The sequence below is a fragment of the Lissotriton vulgaris genome, chromosome 4_1, assembly GCF_964263255.1.
Source record: "Lissotriton vulgaris chromosome 4_1, aLisVul1.2, whole genome shotgun sequence".
Taxonomy (NCBI): domain Eukaryota; kingdom Metazoa; phylum Chordata; class Amphibia; order Caudata; family Salamandridae; genus Lissotriton; species Lissotriton vulgaris.
The window spans coordinates 843553328-843574625 of NC_141691.1; the positions used below are offsets into that span (position 1 = coordinate 843553328).

General features: G+C 43.1%; 1 protein-coding gene across 1 annotated transcript in view; it reads left to right on the forward strand.

The window, feature by feature from the left end:
• LOC147722661 (uncharacterized) overlaps nt 1-21298 on the forward strand; it is a 164423-nt gene that overhangs the window by 5715 nt on the left and 137410 nt on the right. Inside the window, exons 2-3 of the mRNA XM_086965164.1 lie at nt 4936-5132; nt 20989-21168. Of these exons, the coding sequence (XP_086821290.1) occupies nt 4938-5132; nt 20989-21168 (375 nt within the window). The 5' untranslated portion in view covers nt 4936-4937. The remainder of the gene's footprint in view (nt 1-4935; nt 5133-20988; nt 21169-21298) is intronic.

Genomic DNA, 21298 nt, shown 5'->3' on the forward strand with positions numbered 1-21298 from the left:
CCCACTGACATCAAAATTAGATCCATAGTTTTTTTATGTTTATTCTCCAAGTTCAGATGTCCTGTTTTAATCTTTTCAGCTGTACTCCATAAAATGTTAAAAAATACCGAAACAATATTAAAAGTTAAAAATATATATTTTTTATTTTTCAGAACCCTCTTCTTTGGTTTAAAAATAGAAGAACGTAATGCTTTTTATCATATGTATCTCTCTATATTACTGTATCCTATTATTCTGCTATAGTAGTCTTTACATAATTATACAAGCATTGATAAAGAAAATAGGTTTTGTCTCTGTTTTTATATTGACTTTTTTTTTAACTTAGACCAGACACAAAATTCAGGTTGGGGATATATAAACCAACACAAATCATGATTTGTGTTGCTTTGTAACCAAAAGCAATGCAATGCAGTGCGATGTGCAGCCTTGCACTACTCTGCATCATGAGGGCACTATTGGGTGCTGTATGGCTATTCCTGTGCATCCAAGGTCGGACTGGGAACCAAAACCGGCCCTGGCAAACTGCTCGGCCGCCCCCCCCTGGGGTGAGTGGGGTGCAACCAAGCTGTTTGCTGGGACCGGTATCGGCCGATTTTGTTACAGGGGGCTGAAATTGCCGACCCCGGTAACAACAATGGCCCCCAGGGGCCCAAAACCGGCCCACACCCTGGCGGCCCACCGGAGAAACGCCTGGTCTCAGCTATGGCCAGTCCGGCCCTGTGTGCATCCACCCATAGATTTTTATGAAAATCCATATCCACAGAAATTTATAGACTAGGATTTTCACCAAAATCTTATGTCAACCTGAGGCTGTCATAACTAGGATAAAAAATGTTTTCTTTTTTTTTTCCTCTTTGCATATGTACTGCATTCTGCAGATCACATATATAGAGGAAATAGCCTTAAAGGAAGTTTTGTGCATAAAGGGACTTTACCTTAACCACAACATTGGCACCTTGCACTAGGGCACATACTACCTGCATTGCGCATGCTTGCAGGAAGTGTACCAGCGCAGGCAGGGATATTAACTGTGCCTCTTCTTTTTACATATTGGACAACTATCCTTGCTCCAGTTTATTAAACTCAAAGCAGCAACTTTCTTTGCTGCCCTCTGTCTTCTCAGATCCACTCTAATTCCCAATTACACAAATTTGTAACATTTATTTTAGCACTGGGGTATTCCCACAGTACTGTACTGAGTAAATAAACAATTTGTATAGGTATTAAATTGATATTGCAGGATCAATCTAACATTTGGAGAAAAAAAGAATTCCACCCAAAATTCCCCTCAAAAGGACATGTGAGAAAGGATAGGGAAATGCACAGTTAGGGTTTTACACCTAAGAAAACTTCAGTGACCTTTAGTGAGCCTCAGTGTTTTTAGAGACTGGCTGTTCATAAGGGATTATATGCAGAGTAAAGATAATCTGCAGAAAGGGCTTGCAACCTATGTTTGATTGATTTCCTACAAGAGACCCGCTAGCCATGAATGGATCAGTACAGAGAAAACAGTGTACATAGTAGGGGCTTGGCGACCTACTGGCGATTGGGTGTCTGGAGGAAGTGGTCTCTCAGTAAAAACTGGTGCACAGGGTAAAGCCAGTGTGTAGTGGGGGCTTAGCCATATAAAGGGGCTTTGGTGCCTGGAGGGAGTGGGCTCTCCATGAAGAGTTGTGCAGAAGGAAAAAGATGTGCATAGTAAGGACTTTACCACATAAGTAGTTTTGACAGCATGGAGGAAGTTGGCTTTCCATTACAATTTCACCACATAGGAGAGGATGTGCAAAGGGAGGGCACATTCACCTTAGGGGCACTGGCTGTCTGAAGGGAGTGGGCTCTCTGTGAACAGTTGTGCGCAGGATGCAGGCTGTGCGTAGTATAAGCTTCCCACCTTAAGTTGCTCGGTGTCTGGAAAGAATACCCTGTCAATGAAGAGACTTTTGCACGGGGCAAAGGCGATTTGTGGTAGGGGCTTGATCCCTTAAATGTCTTGAGGTAGTAGACTTTTCATAACAACTTGTCCACAGAGCAAAGGCTGTGTGTAGTAAGGGCTGAGACATCTAACGGGGCTTGGGTATCAGAAAGGAGTGGGCTCTCTGTGAAGACATCTGTACAAAACAAAGGGGTGCTTGGCCTCCTATGTATCATTAATTGTGCATAAGATATCGCCTACCCGCAAAAGGTTTTATACAGTATTGAATGCTGTGCATAGTAGGGGCTTAGCACCTAATGATGGTTAAGTGTCTGAAGGGAGTGGGCTAACGGTGAGGACCTCTGACTGTTTTTGAAGACTTCTGTACAAAGCAAAGCTGTGCATTGTAGGAACATAGCCACCCACATATCACTGATTGCGTCCAAGAGGTTTCCTACCTGAAAAGAATCCAGAACAAAGGCAGGGCGCAGTAGGGTCTAGGACACCAAAGTGGGCTTGAACGTTTGGAGTGAGTGAGTTCTCCATAAAGACTGGTATACAAAGCAAAACCTGTGCGCTGTGGCGTTTCAGAACTCATGTCTGATTGATCGCACACAAGAGGTCACTTACCCACAAACAGTCCAGTACAAAGCAAAGGTTGTGCGTAGTAGTGGATTGGCCTTCCAATGGTGCTCCTGTGTCTGGAGGCTGTGTGTTGTAGTGGTTTGGCAGCTCCCTTTTCATTGATTGCGCATGAGAGGTCGTCTATCTAAAAAGAGCTTGGTAAAGAGTAATGACTGGGTGCAGTAAGGGCTTGGCCATCTAATGGCACTTCAGTGTCTGAAAGGAGTGTGGGCTCTCCAATAAGAATTCGGTACAACTCAAAAGCTGTGTGCTGTTGGAACTTGTCCACTCTCGCCTCATTGATTTTTCACAATAGGTCACCCGCAAATGTTCCGGTACAGAGTGAAGGCTGTGTGTAGCAGCAGATTGGCCCCATAATGGTTGTGGAATGTCTTGAGGTAAGGGGTTTCCTGTGACAATTTCTGTACAAAGCAAAAGAACCTCTTTGTAGGATCTTGGCCACCATTGTCTCGTTGATTTTGCATAAGAGGCCGGACACCCACAATGGGTAAGATATAGAATGAAAGCTATGTGTAGATGGGGGTTGACCATATAATGGGGCTTGAGTGTGTGGAGGGAGTGGATACACCATGAAGACTTCTGTACAAATCAAAGGCTGTGCCACGCATGCCTCACTGATTGTGCACAAGAGGTTTTTCATTATTTTTCACAGTCCAGGAGTTCTTACACATGAGTCAGCGCCAACCTCTGTTTGCTCTCATGGGAATGGAGTAGTCTCCACCATGCTTACTCCAAAAATACCCCTGCATCTAAATTTGAGGGGCTGACCATAATATTGGCAGTAAGCATACTCCCTTGCCATTGCTATAGAATATGCTTAATACCAATATATAAATCAGGCCTTAAGTGTTTGTTTATGGCCAGGCCTTTTCTACAACTCCCGAGACAATTAATGACTGCTGGGAACAATCTTTAATGGCCCTATGTTTTCCCACTAATATTCCTGGCCTTGAACACTATTTCACTCGAAAATCATAACAAAGGTTATTTTTTTAGGTTGGGTTAGAAATATCTTTAGCTGTCTCACAGAGCCAATACCATTGATATAGAGAAAAGCAAGAGGCCAGTTTCCACAGTCATTGGCTACTGTGTCTGTCATTCATGTTCTGAAGTTGACCAGCCAACATTTATCAGGCATTCAGCCAGTGGTTGAAGATAACTGTCAATCATGAGGCAGATTTTTTCGTTGTTATCAAGGGTAGAGCTGTTCTATCACTCGGCATATGTGGTGCGCGCCACACAACAATGGAGACCTTCTTCTTAGACACCTTAATGGCCCCCAATGATTAGATCTCCATGGAGTGCCTGTGATGAAGGAGCTGAGGGTGAAACGCTATGACGCACACAGTGGCAAATTTTAAGAAGTTATGTTATATGCCCCAAAGATCATATTGTTATACTTTGGAATTTACTTAAGCTGGAACATTGAGCAACTTTTTTCGTTGCCATTTAGCTTGAAAACACTGCTTTTCATTGTATTTCGTAGCATGTTTAATACCATTTAAATAATTCTGGATATTATACCAAATCATAGATTTGCTTGAAAATCAATTTTTATAAACTCTGAGCTTGAAATTGCTTACTGATCCAAAATGATAGTTTAAAGTGGTTGTATTAATGAAAATATAGGGGTCGATTACAATGACGGGCACATCCGTTCACCATAATCCACCGTCCGCCACCCAATTCCCCCTCTATATTCCTATGGAGGGGGAACCCCGGCGGGCGTACAGACCGTCCGCCGGTTTTCCCCCCGGTCGATGAGTGGACAGGGTGGAAAAGGTTTTAATATGGTGGCGGTGTCTGGTAGACACCTCCATCCATATTAGGATACATGAAGGGATTTGCCTTTCCGTGGCGGCAAGGTATGTGGTCCTTGACATTGGGGGCCCGTAGCAGGCCCCAGGTATTTGGGGGATGGGGGGTGCACATGGGGGGTACCTATGGTACCCCCCTGCATTTGCATGTACAACGCGGCAGGCACTGAGTTGTGCCTGTCACGTTGTGCATTCAAATGCACAACTTGCATTTTTAACCTTGCGATGGGTGCTGCTGGCAGCACTGCCCACTGCAATGTTAAAAATGCGGGATGCGCCCACCAGTGTGGCTGGAGCATTCAAATTGCAAATGCGGGACTGTCGCATGCATTGCGGGCGGTCCCATTTACCGGGCTGCCCTCCATGCTAAGCAACCCCATAGAATCCTGAAATGCTGCACAAGTAAAGACCAAAGTAAAAGATTTTAAAATGTAGGCTCCTGAATTATTGCAAAGATGATGAAGTAAGACAAGATAATCACCATTGGCTGTCAGAGCCATAATTGCACCAACAATGAAAACACTACAATGTATAAATGCTTTTGTTTTGTATCCTGTCAAGAAATGTCAATGGCGCCTAAGCAGAAGCTGATCCTCATCGACGTGGACTGCGGGACGGACGATGCACAGGCTATCATGATGGCCCTGGCAACTCCCAGTGTAAAGGTCTTGGGCATTACCTGCGTAGGTGGCAACACCCCCCTCGACAATGTCTGCAAGAATGTGCTGAGGGTCCTAAAAGTCTGCAAAAGACTTGACGTAAGTGCCATTTTACAATTAGTAGACTGAGACAAGTCAGAGCAGAAATTATTTTTACATATTGAGCATTATTTTCATGCAGTTCATTGATGCAGGTGTTAGAGAGATACATTTAACAACGATTGTGATTGCATGAAATTGTTCAAAAATGTGAATTGACTGCCTACAAATGATGCTCACCAAGAGAACAGAGACAAATATGAACAATAAAACAATAATTATTGCTGATAAAATAAACGTGTTTTCTACTATTATTTTTAGAAAGCACGGTATCATATGCCCTAAAATGAAATTTGCTACAGAAACATTGTTCACAAAGGAACAGCTTAAACAGTTACTGTGGCATCGATATTATTTGCTCCTGTTGTAAAATACAAGTAAGAGTCCAGCCCAAGAGAGTCATTGTGCAGCCCTACCCTTTAGGCATGCTGCTGGTGCGGGAAATCTCCTTCACTCCAGGCCCAGGATCTGGAGTGAATGGCCATATTACTTGCTGACAAGTAACAGTCGTTTCCTCCTACCCTACGGCACAAGTCCTAAAAAAAAGTGGGGGGACTAACCAAGTTAGGCATTATGCTAGTGACATCATGGCACGTGACTTCACAGCACATGCAATCACAGCCTGTGACATCACACGTGGCATCTCTGGAAAGGGCATCATAACTCATGAACACACAGGAAGTGGCATCACAAGAAGTGTCATCAGATCTTAAGACTTCACACATATGTTTAGCAGTAATTTCATGAGTACATTTGAACGCATTATAATATTTCACAAATTAGATTTTGCATCAGTGTTGTGCCAAAAAAGTGACACAACTCCAACACAAAATCTGGGCTTCAACCTTGTCATTCTGCAGCACACATAGGAAGAGATTAACACCTCTTAGAATTGTTTATGTGCAGGAAGATGCCCCTTCCTGCACAAACAGATCCTGCATGCAACAGGGGCAGGTTGGACATGTACTTTTACGATTAACATGTCCTTGTAGTGAAAAACTCCTACATTCGTTTTTCACTACTTTGAGGCCTATCTCCCCCACAGGATAATATTTGGTTTGCCTTATTACATTTAATAGGTGCTAAATTTTGATTGGGCCCAGATAAGCTTTTCATGTTTGGTATCTATGAACTTGTAATTAAAAATCCACTTTAATGATAACGTTGATTTTTAAATTACAATTACGAAAATTCCACTTTTAGAAAGTGGCATTTTCTTGCCCTTTGCCATTTGGTGCCTGCAGCCATTCCTAGGTAACATGACTGGGTGTAGTTGGCAGTTGGACTTTGTGATTACTGCCCGGAAAGTCACACAGTATAGGCATTAGGTGTGCCTGAATGGGCCACCTGCTGGCAGTAGAGTGGGGACGGAGCTGAGATCAGCCCCACCTGCAGCTAAATAGGCTGCGCTCTGCCTTCACCCAGTGTACTGTTCCTACAGGCAACTTGAAGCCAGGTCAGGGTAGTCAGGAAATTCGAAGCACTTCAAAGATAAGCCTCTAGAACATAGGTCTTCAAAAAGTGACTTGTCCTGTTGCTTGAGCCCATCATCACTTTAAGCAGGTCTATTAGAGTGACTCCAAATGTTAGTTTGTCCAGAGTCACTGAGGCATTTTGAACCAACACCTGGACCCAGCCTGTGTGTGTCCTAACCCCCCAAGTGGTGCTCCTCCAGTGGTGGTGCTAAAGGTGTCCAGATAGCCAAAATCTCAAACTTGTGACTTAACCATTTTTGGAAAAAACTGCTTTGAGAACAGAGGGCAGAACGGGACCGGCCTGCTCGTCGATCCACCCGAGGTGCAACGCTGGTCAACCTGACTTGGCAGTAGATTCCACTAAGCTCTTCCCTGTAGCAGCAAATCCTGTACAGCGGTCCCTAGGTGAAGGGGTATCCAGCTGCCTGGAACTCTTATTGGCTGCAGCCTCCAGCTTCATCCCACTGAAGATTTTCAACCTCCAAAAAAGTGACTAAGTCCAAATGTAGAGATCTTCACCACAACATCATCCAGCGGCTCCCTGATGATGACGCTCTCTCTTTGGTTACCGCCTGCAGCTTTACCCTGCTGAACATTACCTTCTTAGAACATTTTCTTCACAATTTCTTCTGTGTCTGAAGGTAACACCGACTGGGCCCAATCTGCTCCTTGTATCCGACCCATGCTCCATTGCAGTTGCCCATATTTTTTTACTTTGGCCTGCTCTCAAGCAACTAGATGTCTGTGGCTGATGCTTTGATCTTTTAGGTGCTATTTTTCACTAAATAATTTTTTAATTCATGACTCCGATTCTATTGATTAGATTTTTGTCATTTTAGTGTCAAATTATTTATTTAAATTTTCTTTATGTTTCCAAATTAGTGTGGGCTTTTTCATGTGTTCTGTTTTCACTTTTGTAACTGTGTGCTACATACACATTGCCTCTAAGTTAAGCCTGACTGATTCTTGTGGCAAGCTACCAAGAATAAGCAGAGTGTAATTTTGTGACTTTTGTGGTTCACCCTGACAGGGATTGTGGCTGTCGCTTGAACAGGGATCAACCACTATTCAACCAACAACCCAATTACTCATTGAACTCATATAAGATCTGACAGAGAGGACTCAATGCCTCAGTTGGAGACCAAGGTGGAGTGGCGAAAGCGGCAGAAGATATAATCAACAGCCTTTTAACTATGGTTTGGTTGTTTAGACGAAGTGTGCGGGTACAAACCTTCTTTGAAACTTGAAATTAAGCTCTTTCTTTGGTGCTATTGATAGTTTAGTTAGCCAAAGACATGAGCGTGGGGTTGACAAATGTAATATAAAAGAATCTTATGATTTTACCAATATGTTACAATACTGACACTATTAGTAAATCTTGTTGGCACTATTTTGTTGATCCTTATAATAGTTACTATCCAATTTTTATGCGCTACTATAGCATTTTGATTTTAAAAATACATCTTGGAAATATATCCCAGTTACCTAGTGTTCCTGAGTGTGCCTTTCCACTAATTCTTCCTGTGATATCTGACAGGATTGATTTTAACCTACAAACGCACCCTACTAAAATAGTGTTCAGTGGGCTGTGGGGTTGTTGCAGTCCATCTAGTTTTCTGTCTTGGGCTGGCACATGGACAAAGTCCTTACTTTCAGAGGTCTAGAAAGCCTATACCAGGGTCATGTTCTCGGGAATTTAGAAAACCCATCCGTCTCAAAGGGCATGGATCTAAGGAGGCCTAGTATTAATGGTATGGATTTTAGTAAGCATTAGAACTTCTGAATTCTGAAAGAACTCGTATAGGTTCTGACAGGAAGGCTGTGCAACTACAGCATTCAGGTACAGTACAATGACGTGCAAGTCTAATCTCCTGGACTTAAGGTGAGTATGGGGCAAGGTCCAAGGCAACATCTACAGGTCACCTTGGGCGGCACTGAGGTGGCCTGGTGCAGAGGTGCTTTTCAGTGTCGGGTGCCCATTGCTATCGATGGGGTGGGAAACCATGTACTGCATTTGGGTCCTTCGCAGAGACTTATGGCATCACCAACAGGTCACCTCGGGCAGCACTGGGGCAGCAATGTGCAGAGGTGCTTTTCAGTTTTGGGTGCCCAATGTTAACCTATGGGGATCGGTCCAGTCAAAAAGAGGCTGCAGGCCTGGACTGAGAAGCCAGTCGTCTGAACTACAAGAGGGGCTCAAGTCTCACAAGGCTTGGGGATGTAGAGACATCTTTGGTCCTCTTCTCCATGGACCAGGGGCAAAGGGTGTAAAAGTGTTTTCAGCCCCCAGATTTCCGTCACCGGGAGCGCTTGCGATGCTGGGAGCCTGCAAATAGAGGCTGCAGGCAGTATAGGGAAGTCCACAGTGGGCAAGTCCGGGTAGGCTTTGTCTCTGGAATGCCTGGGGGCCATGTTGGCACCGTTAGCCCACTTCCGCTTGGGATAGACGGCACAGGTGCAGTGTTGCTTTCCAGTGTCGGGTTTTGGCAGTCCGGACTCCTCTCTGGTCTCTCTGGGTGCCTACAGGCTGCAGAAAAGCAGCTCTGCTGCTCCAATAAGGTTCCTGAGTCGTGGCAGCAGTGTGGGCAGCCCACCCAGGTGCAGGAGAAGGTTGTTCCAGGCCTTAGCTTCTAGGTGGGTGAAGGAGAGGCCTCCACTGTTCATCCGGCAGATTTGATTGTTGAAATGCACCAGGCCTCCATAGTGCAGTGCCTATAAGCATGGATGAGCAACTTGACCTGGCAACTCTTCCCTAGTGATAGCCAGTGGAGTTTCCAGAGATGAGGGGTGATGTGCATCCATCTAGGGAGGTCGAAGTTGACTTTTGCTGATGTGTTCTGAATTGCCTGGAGTTTCCTCGTAAGTTGGGCAGTGATTCCTACGTAGAAGGAGTTGCTGTACTCTAGACTGCTGGTGATGAGAGCTTGTGTGACAGTTCGCCTGGTGTTAGTTTGGAGCCATCTGAAGACCTTCCTGAGCATTCAGAGGGTGAGAATGCAAGCAGAGGAGATGGCGCCAACCTGATTTTTCATGGATAGTTGGCTTTTAAGGATGATTCCAAGGTTGCAGGTGTGTTTGGGGGTTGGGCCCTGCTCAGGTGGCCACAATTTGTTGTTCCAGAGGGTATCCTTGCCTTTCCCGAAGATGAGTACTTCTGTCTTATGAAAAGAAAAGGAGAGTACCCTGCCTCAGGATAAATAGGCCCTAATTAAAGGGTCCAAAGGATATACATGGAGGGGTGATTCACCTAGAGTTTGACACGAACCATCACAATTAAATGGTCAAATTGAATAGGCTATACAATTCATGATGAAAAATATATATTTTTATTATTTTTTGTTTTCTAATCACATAGATAAAAAAGATTTTTTCATTATTTCAGTATGTCGATAGTGCATATATACCATAAATAAAACAGACAATTTTCTACAGACAATAGACATAAGGGAAATTTGTCCCACCCAGTAAAGGCCAATGTTTTATAGACACCGTCTCATTCACACTCACTCCCCACTCTAACTAAACGAATATCATACATCATTCATTCTATCATTCAGTTTTTCTACTCCTTGCAAGTACAACACAACGATGGTTCCTGTGCTGAAAATGTCAAGATGTTATTCCAGATAGGTGGTTTTGACTATAGGTCCTGATGTAAAATGGACCGTAGCTGTGTTTCTGGAGACATACGCCGACGCGCGTTTCGGTGACAAGCCAAAGCGGCAGCACCTTCGTCAGGGCAAGGGGCAGTTTACTGGGGCGGACACAATAATAAAATTCTGGTTTTTACTTTCTTTGCTCAAAGGATTTCAGGTGTCAGACGACTTCTTCACACGTGGACGGTCGTAGAAACCGAGGGTGGTATAAAAAACCAGGCTTCAACCTATTTAGATTCGCATTTGGTCGGTACCCAACGTGTCGTTTTGATATCCTTCTCCTTTTCAGGGGATAGTATGGGGCCGCGTGCTAGTACATCGCACTTACGCCAGAAAGGTTTTTTTTAGAAGTCGTAAGGCTCCAAAAAAAAGGTCACGTCTCTCCTTTTCCAAGAACACCGGCTAAACAATTAATATATTTGTCTCTGGCATACCTTTAGACAACAGAGGTATTTTCATAACCCACACAGGGTTCCGATGGTATAGGACTTTGGTATTTTTCTAATGGCCCATTGCGCAGCAGTTTCGAAGGGGGATAAGATAGCCTCAATTCTATATTTGTCTGCAGCGGTACCTTCGTTTCACTGGTAGTTGTTCTTCGAGTGGTGTTCCGCCGACCTAACCTGCCGGCCGGCAGGTTAGGTCGGCGGAACACCACTCGAACACCACTCGAACACCACTCGAAGAACAACTACCAGTGAAACGAAGGTACCGCTGCAGACAAATATAGAATTGAGGCTATCTTATCCCCCTTCGAAACTGCTGCGCAATGGGCCATTAGAAAAATACCAAAGTCCTATACCATCGGAACCCTGTGTGGGTTATGAAAATACCTCTGTTGTCTAAAGGTATGCCAGAGACAAATATATTAATTGTTTAGCCGGTGTTCTTGGAAAAGGAGAGACGTGACCTTTTTTTTGGAGCCTTACGACTTCTAAAAAAAACCTTTCTGGCGTAAGTGCGATGTACTAGCACGCGGCCCCATACTATCCCCTGAAAAGGAGAAGGATATCAAAACGACACGTTGGGTACCGACCAAATGCGAATCTAAATAGGTTGAAGCCTGGTTTTTTATACCACCCTCGGTTTCTACGACCGTCCACGTGTGAAGAAGTCGTCTGACACCTGAAATCCTTTGAGCAAAGAAAGTAAAAACCAGAATTTTATTATTGTGTCCGCCCCAGTAAACTGCCCCTTGCCCTGACGAAGGTGCTGCCGCTTTGGCTTGTCACCGAAACGCGCGTCGGCGTATGTCTCCAGAAACACAGCTACGGTCCATTTTACATCAGGACCTATAGTCAAAACCACCTATCTGGAATAACATCTTGACATTTTCAGCACAGGAACCATTGTTGTGTTGTACTTGCAAGGAGTAGAAAAACTGAATGATAGAATGAATGATGTATGATATTCGTTTAGTTAGAGTGGGGAGTGAGTGTGAATGAGACGGTGTCTATAAAACATTGGCCTTTACTGGGTGGGACAAATTTCCCTTATGTCTATTGTCTGTAGAAAATTGTCTGTTTTATTTATGGTATATATGCACTATCGACATACTGAAATAATGAAAAAATCTTTTTTATCTATGTGATTAGAAAACAAAAAATAATAAAAATATATATTTTTCATCATGAATTGTATAGCCTATTCAATTTGACCATTTAATTGTGATGGTTCGTGTCAAACTCTAGGTGAATCACCCCTCCATGTATATCCTTTGGACCCTTTAATTAGGGCCTATTTATCCTGAGGCAGGGTACTCTCCTTTTCTTTTCATTGGTTTCTTCCCCCCAATCTCCTGCCATATCACTAAGCAATCCTCGGGGAACCCCCTTCTTTGTTTATTGTTTAGAGTACTTCTGTCTTATCAGTGTTGAGTTTGAGGCAGTTGTTCATCAAGCGGCCATGTTGTTCATGCATCTTTGGAACTTGTCCTTGGTGATTGTTGGGTTGTTGATCAGAGAGAGGAAGAAGTGGGTGTCGTCAGCGTAGGGGATGATATTGAGTCTGTGGCTCTTGCCGATGTTGGCCAGGGACACCATGTATACGTTGAAGAGAGCTGGGCTGAGGGGAGCCTTGAGGTACACTGCAGCTGATGTTGTTAGGGAGCGAGGAGCAAAGTAGGCGGATGACCTTCTGCTTTCTTCATGTGAGGTAGGATGCAATCCTCTTGAGGGCTGCTCCTTGGATTCCAATCTGGTGGAGTCTGTTGATCAGTGTGTTGGGGGATATGGTGTTGAAAGCAGCTGAGAGTTCGAGGAGGATGAGGACTGCTCTTTCTCTGTGGTCTAGCAGCATTCTGATGTCAGCCGTGGCTGCGACTATGGCAGTCTCTGTGCTGTGGTTTGCTCTGAAACCGGATTGGGAGGGCTCCAGAGGGTTGTAGTTCTCTAGATGTCTGGTGAGCTGGATGTTGATGGCTTTCTCAATGAGTTCGGCTGGGAAAGGGAGTAGGGAGATGTGTCGGCCGTTCTTAGGTTCTCCTGGGTCTGTGGATGGCTTCTTCACCAGTAGCTTCACGTCGGCATGTTTCCATTTCTGTGGGAAGTGGGTCATGGTGTTAGAGGATATGAGGGCCTTGGTGAGTTTTTGCTGATTGGTTGATTGCTGAAGTTGAATATATGGTGTGGGCAATGGTCTGCTGGGGCTCCCAAGTGATGTATCTCTTGATGGATGCAGTTTCTTTCTCAATGAAGATGTTCCACGAGGTACATGGATCACTAACTCCGGCACTGGCATTAGTATAGGTTTATTATTACGAGATGTTTGATACCAAATATCCCTCTTTTTAGAGAATCCATCATGTAGCTGGGGAACTCGTTTTCACCAGCGTCCGGCACATGTTTTAAAATAGCTTCCCTGATCACTTGTATTGGTCGCAATGGAACTGACCAGCACCGGGGCATATCTGCTCAGGCAGCTATGTCCTTGCCTGTAATCTAAAGCACCCTGTCATGTTTTCACTTTTGGGTCTGCACCAAAACACACAACCTGCAATTACAATCTTGTATGTGTTTGGTGAGGGGTCTCCTAGAGTGTCACAGTTCATGCTGCAGCCCTTATGGATCTTCTTTAGTACCTCAGGCCCTAGGTACCAGAGGTACCATTTTCTAGGGACTTACTGAGGGTACTAAAGGTATCGACAATGGGAAAAATAGTAGCATAGTTTTGGGAATGAGGTCTAGCACTGGGGACCTGGTTAGCAGGAACTCAGTGCTCTTCAAGTCGAAATCACATCAAATACCGTCCAAAAAGTGGGGATGACCATGTCAAAAAGGTCCCGTTCCTACAGTCACTGCAAAGAAATTGGTTTATTAGTTGAGAGGAAGTGAAAGCTCCACTCAAATAATAGACACAATCCTTGTCAGAGGGAACCACAAAAGGTACTAACTAAACTTGTGCGTAACCCTCTGGTTGCTTGGAACAAAAGCAGTCCGGCTTCACTTAGAAGCAATGTGTAAAGTATTTATGTAGCATTCAAACAGTATTAAAGTGAAAAGCCAAAACAATAAAAATCCCTAGAAAATGTAGAAACAGAAAGTAACATTTTGTTAATAAGATGACACCAAAACAACATAAATCCAATAAGTGGAACCAGAGTTATGAGTTCTACATTTTTAGGCAAAAATAGCACTAGAAAACACAAAGTGTTATTCGCTGGTATCTGAGTGCACTGGACTCGGTCAAAGTCGCATGTTCAGTCCGACCGCGACGGAACGGAGGTTGGATACGGGGACCAGGATTGTCCTGATAAGGAGTTTACCTTCTCAAAGTTCAGGTGCAGGCAAGAAGCCCCATCTAGAGCATCGCATTGGCAAGAGCTGCGAGGAGTTAATTGTCGGTGGGAAGACCAGTTCATTGTTAGAGCTTCGCGTTGGCGGGAGATGCTGGCTGTTTAAGTGTGACGTGAAGAGCAGGTCATTGTCTGAACTTGGTGTTGCAGGGAGATAGTGAATGTTGCTAATGGTAGAAGCTCAGTCACAAAGAGCCCCAAAGTTTGAGTTTGTGACAGGAGGAGTACACCCTGATGCCAGTCAAGGGTCCAGTGCCTGGGAAGCACCCATTGGGGCTCAGGACTTAGTCCAGCAGAGGCCAGCAGCAGCGCTACAGCAGGTCCAGTTGGTGAAAGTCAGCTGGGCAGTTGCAGGGAAGGCCTTTGAAAACATCTTATGTCTCTGTCGCTCAAACAGTAGGTCAGCCAACTGATCCTTAGAGTCTCTTCTAGAGATCCTGGGTTTTGGGCAAGCAGGTACAGTCTTCCTCTATAGATAGCAGGGCAGTACTTCTTCTGAATCTTCCACAGGTCCAGGGGTGTTCTGCTGAGAGGGTCCAAGGGTGCCACATTGATACCTAGTGCCAGCATTTATATGTGGGGGGGGGGTTCAATCCTTTGTCTGCTCCCAAACTAGTTTTGGTCAGTCCTTCTCCTTCAACTGGGTTTGGCTCCAAACTGTCTAGGGTAACAAAGGAAAGGGCATACCTGGTGTCAAGTTCCTTTGTATGTGTTGCAGGGCAGGATTCAACTCCACCCCACCCATCCTGTCAGGAAGATCCAATCCCCCTGCCCCCAGACCCCTTTTGTCCCAATGTCTGGAAGGAATGACAACTCACTTCAGGAGATCCATTCAAAATCACGTGGCACTGGCCTCTAGCAGAAAGGGACATTTAGTATAGCCAGGTAAATGCAGACTTTCTAAAAGTGGCATTTTAAGAACAGTTACTTAAAATCTGACTTTACCATTGAAGAGGATATTAAACTACAATTCAAATGAGTGAAATAAGTGTTTCTCTATCTGTTCCCAAACTACAGGTACCACTTACTATATGTAATAAGGTAACCAAGTATTAGTCTATGGGAGAGACTGCCTTGCCACAATGAAAAAAACAACTTTAGGAGTTGTTCATTGTCAGGATGTAAAACTTAAGTACACATGTCCTACTTTTTAAATATCATGTACCTTGCCCTATGAATCTTTAGAGCCTAACTTAGGGGTGACTTCTAAGTATTAACAAGCATTTGCAATGCAATCAGTCTTGGTTTTTGGACCTTTTAAGTGTTTAGCCATTTAACAAATATATGACATCTTATGAAATAAGTACTTATCTTTAAAATATGCATAGAATTGCTGCTGCATTGGGCCACTAAAATACAATATTTGAACACAGTTAGCGGAGCAGCATCATAGCACTTAGATTGGACAACTGGGAGTCTACAACTTGTATGTCACTAGTTACAACGAAGAAGTGTCTGAGATGCGGGCGTCGGCAACAAAGTCCTCCATCTTTAATAACAAAATAAAAGGGCCAAAGAGAGAGTAGGAAAGGCAAGTTAAAGAACATTTTGTAAGAATAAATCATAGTACTACTCAACTCTCCACTCAGTATTCCTTTAGTCTCAAATGAACAAACAAATTAATTTTTTTGCACTTTTAAATCCCTGATAAAAAAATCAAAGACACATTAGGTTTCCATGAAGGAGTGATGTTTACACACAACATGGCTGCCACTGTATTTAGAAGACCAAACCCAAATGAAGCAAAACGACATATTTACTTACCTGCATATTTGGCTAATAGAGTCAGAAGTACCCTAGTCATTTCGTTACATTGCCTTCTGGTTCGTGCAGTCATCATAATCTTACCAGCAGAACTGCAATTACTAGAATGCAAAATATTTCAGTTGCACTTTCAAGTTAACTCGTTTGTATGCAATTTTGAAATAATGGTTTTGCCTAACATTGAAAGTGATTATTCAATGTCAGACAAACCCAACCATCTACAAACGCGTTTCAATTTTATTTGCACGCAAAGTGGAGTTTTTTCTAGTGACAATTAAAACCGCATTTTGAAGCGGAGTTTATATTTTCCATTTAGGAACAATTTCTCTTCTATTGTTGTCTTTCACAATTGAAGTACATTTTCCTTGTTCTTCTTAATTACACACAGCAGACTCAGGTTAACTTAACAGGCCAGCATGAAAGTTACAAGATATGGTAACATTCACAATCGCAAACTGAAACGTGCTAGATACAAATGTATTAAAATACCGCTTTCATTTAGCTTCCTACATTCATAAATTGGTTAATGGTTCCATATTTATAATCGAAAATACTTTACATGTGGTGGTCAGACTGCCCCCTACTGTTTAGTCATTTCAGACACAGGAGCAAATGTGCAGAGCTTATCTTATTCGCGAATGGTGGTGGTATTTCCCTTACAGTGAGTGTAGTCTTTGAAGCTAAATCTTGGCTCTCCAGTAAAAGGAAACATGTTGCCAATATTTTAGAAGAAAAAAACCATGCCAAATGAATTTTCTAGCGAGATTCAAAACCCCTTATAAACCATGGGGCATATTATCAACAACTAGCGATATTTATCGCTAAAGAAGCTTAGCAACATTTTTTTTAACGCCATCGCAGAGATAACGTGCTATTAGCAACGTTTATCTCCAAAGCGATAAAATATCCAGCGATAGCGGCAAAATATATGAATATCACAGGCATTATCGCTAATAGGGTCTTAGCCTGAATACAATCAACAACAAAGGAGTGACTAGAAAAAAGAAACAAAGAAAATATTTTCAAGTGAAGTGAAATGTGAAAAATCACAATTGTTTATTATATTACCCTCACTCACCCGACTATTGGGTGACATGCTTCATCATTGGGTATTTTCACCGGGCAGGTAAAAGACCTAGCCGGTGTGCTACGACACCTGCATCTGCAGTGGAGCTGGATTATATAAAAACAGTGAATGAAGTGATAAAGTGATAAAAGTAAAAAGGTGCAAACGCTGATCCAAACCAAACTTTAATATCATCCACATCACAGGGTCGACATGTTTCTGCTCTTAGGGCCAACTCGGTCGAGCTTTCATCAGGTCCGGGCAGTGGTTGAGATCACGCTAGCTTCTATACGGGGAGTCATCGGAGCACTGTTTTCTCCGATGTGAAGAAAACCCCCACCACTTTGGCCCATGATGTGAAATACATCTCCGCTTCATATCCTCATGACCTGGAAATCCCAGGTTTAAACCGGTACTAAGAAGCGTGAGTTTGGAAATACTTAACGTCTACACTGAGGTTAGGGTGCACCTTAGAGAGTGCATACCGCCCAGTGTTTGTCCTTTGGTCCTGATGAAAGCTCGGCCGAGTTGGCCCTAAGAGCAGAAACATGTCGACCCTGTGATTTGGATGATACGACCCAAGTTTAAGGTCTACATCATCCATCTCACCCTTTTTAACCAGATGCTCACGCCGATCTTTATTAAAGTTTGGTTTGGATCAGCGTTTGCACCTTTTTACTTTTATCACTTTCTCACTTCATTCACTGTTTTTATATAATCCAGCTCCACTGCAGATGCAGGTGTCGTAGCACACCGGCTAGGTCTTTTACCTGCCCGGTGAAAATACCCAATGATGAAGCATGTCACCCAATAGTCGGGTGAGTGAGGGTAATATATAATAAACAATTGTGATTTTTCACATTTCACTTCACTTGAAAATATTTTCTTTGTTTCTTTTTTCTAGTCACTCCTTTGTTGTTGATTGTATTTCATTTGGGGTATAGGAGTGTCCTTTGAGCCCTAACTCTCTTGTTGTTGTTACATATCTTAGCCTGAATATCCACCTTCCATTGGATATACAGGCTAAGATCTGGTCTGAGCAAGAGTTAGTTTTCAGAGATATTAGTGCTTAGCACAAATTTTTTTATCGCTACGCCTGCCTTGCTAATAGGTGATAGCGACATTAGCGACTGCTTTCAGTCGCTAACTGGTTGGGTACGCCCACTTTGCATGTCATTAGCGATAAATATCGCTGACATGCAAAGCGGGCGCCAAACCGCTCGCTATCAACTAAAAGCTGCCGCTAACTGATGTTACCGACAGCTTGCTAATAGGGCGATGAAATTATCGCCGCTTGGTGATAATCCCATTTCGCCTGCCTTGATAATATGCCCCCTTGTTTGGTAATTGATTTTTGCTGGGTGTCATTTTTTAGTTAAATGGCTGTACATTTTCCATAAGATACCTTGTGTTAAGCAGCTGGAGAAGTACAGGAAGTTATTCATAGAATCATGCTTCTATAAGTACTTCCTTCAGAGCTCTGAATGCCTCGGACCCATCCTTGTAAGCCTTTTCAAGGGTACCATCTTCTTTCAGAGCGTGCTTCTGATGTCCCTACAGAAAGTTGTGTGGATCCCAGATTGTGCATCTCCTTTGGAGCACAGATGTTACAAATAAATTAAAAAGACCAACAGTTGTGAGCGTATTTGTCTGAAAGCTTATAAAAAAAAATGGGTGCGCTATGTCTATTTTTTTCTCCAAAAGCAAAAATAATAATAATTAAAATGCCATATATATTTCAAAAATAATAAGGCAGCAATGTGAGCCCGTTTTATTCCGAAAGTCCAACATCTGAGCACATTTTGATCCAAAAGTCAAACGAGGGAAATAAAACAAAAGAATGAAAGAAAAATGCCATCATCTGAACGCATTTTTTTGTCAGTGCCAACACAAATGAAAATGCATTCCAGTCAGGAGAGCACTGCTCCTTAGCGAACGAATGAATTGAAGCACTTGTAACTAAAATGTTAGCTGCTGTGTGGTGTGAAAAGGCAGTGAAACCCCAGAAAAGTGCATTGTTGTGGCGGCTGCAGCAGCAGATACAAAAAAGTCATTAATAAAAGAATTCCGACAAAGTGTAAATAAAACATAAAGAGTAAGATCCCATGTAACAGGGCAGTCCTCATGGGAGGTTATAACAGTCCAAAAGGAGGGACTACTAAATCAATTAACCAACAAAAAACAAGCATTTACGACCACCAGTCAAAGGAGCCAACGAAAAAGACGGGCGAAGCTTAAAGCATATACTCTGGATACAGCATGTTTCGAAGAGACAGCGCATGCTCAGCCTAGGTGAGACCTAAAAAGGCAGGTTTAGATCTAGCAAAACGTTTGTTTTGCTGCACTAAAATAGCAGTTTAAAACTGGACTACAGAATGCAGTGGCAGGCATGAGATATGTTTTACAGTAGTACATTAGTGGGTGGCATAATGAGTGCTGCAGCCCACTAATAGTTTTTAATTTACTGGCCCTGAGTACATGTAGAACCATTCACTAGAGAACCATAAATAAATGAAATGTTCCAATTAGATGTATACCAATTTTACCATGTTTAAAAGCGAGAGCACAAGCACTTTACCACTAGTTAGCAGGGGTAAAATGAACAGAGTCCTAATGCCAACAAAAATAAGTTCCGCAAAAATAGTAGAGTGAAAGCAAAAAATCCGGGGGATCATCACACAAACAATCACACAGTACATTGTGACAGAGTTAATACTGGTGAAGAATGTTGAAAGTCCTTTTTAGCTCCTAATTAACCACCAGGCACCCTATTACACATAGGGCAAACTTTTCCTGTTTGCACACAGCACACCTTTCAATGGGTGCACCATATGCAAACACAGAAAGTGCGCCCTATTACAGTGAATGCGCTTCCCCCAGGAAAGCTGCGAACTCATGCTGCTCTGGGGCAGCGCATTCGAGTGAAATAAGGAGCAGCTGCTTCAAAGTCACTCCGTGTTTCACTGGGTTGGCGGCCAACAGTCTGCACTTTAAAGAGGGGTTACAGATCCCTTGCAGGCGGGTACAGTAAGTGACTGCACCTGCCTGCAAATTATTGTCCTCTGGGTCCATAGGACCCCATTTTAATCCACAAGAGGACTGTCCTCATGCAGGCACACTGACAAATCACACCCATAATATGGTGTGGGCACAGAGGTAAGGAGATTCCCTAATTTGCATGGGGCCACGCCCTATGCAAATGAGAGAACTCCCTCTTGGGATAGCGCTGACACTACATGTGCCCCAGCACTATCTGTATTACAGAAGGGGACATACAAGTGTCTGTGGCCTCTTCTATGATGCTAAAGTGCCACGGGACATGCACAGAGTGGGAGCACATGCCTGTTGTGCCTCGGAGCACTTTCTGTAATAATACCCCATGTGGTGTTTTCATTTGTCTCTGGGGAAATGGAAAAGATCTACTTCATTTCTAATATTGTTGACTCCACCTCTTTTCCTTATAAATCTTTACTGATTATTACTCAACCCAAATCTCTGTAAAATCTTTACATCTGGGTTAATTAGCAAGATAGATCTGTAACTGCTGCACTCCAACGGTTCTTCACCCAATTTGCAAAGAAGAGTGAAGTAAGACAACTTCATTGACATAGTAAAGTTCAAATTCATCATGGCAGAGGAAAAAACATAAATCAGAACCGGTATTCATGTTTTCAATCAAATATAAAACTGACATGCAAGTCCATCAGGTCCAGGAGGTTGTGCAGTTTTAGGACTTTTCTTAGCTTATCGAAAGTCAAATTATTTGCTGAACATGTTAATGATATTTTAGCTTGTATTAATAAAGTCAATTGCCAGAAAAAAACAAATATATAAATCTAATTTAATTTAAGATATAAAGTGTTAGTTTTGAGAAGCAACACATAGATGTATTGATACATTAAAGCATTTGGCAGTAAATGACTGGCCATTTGCTTGATAATAACCTCCAACCTTTAGCAGTTACTGTTTCTCATCTGCCTAAGTCCCATTAAGTCTCCACTTTGAGCTTTCAAAACCCATTATTTGGCATTAAGGGCAGTAAAGGTCACTATTTTAGGTCAATGTTTCAAGTAAATATATCACTTTCTTGATTATCTTTTAGATCCCTGTGTTTGGAGGAATTTCTACTTCCATTCTTGGAGACCGGATACATGCTTCGTATTTCCATGGAGTAGATGGGCTGGGTGACGTTCCCGATCCAGATGCCCCAGGACTGGAATTGTTACAAAAAGATCATGCAATAGATGCCCTGACAAGATTGGCAACTCAATATTCTGGACAGGTAAGCACCAGTTTGTATTCAGTCACTAAGCTTAACCTCAATGAGGCCGATTCACAAACAGTAGCGGCTGGCACAGGTAAGAGTGGTGAGGTGGGGTGGGGCGGGGCGGGGCGTTGTGGGGGTAGTGGAA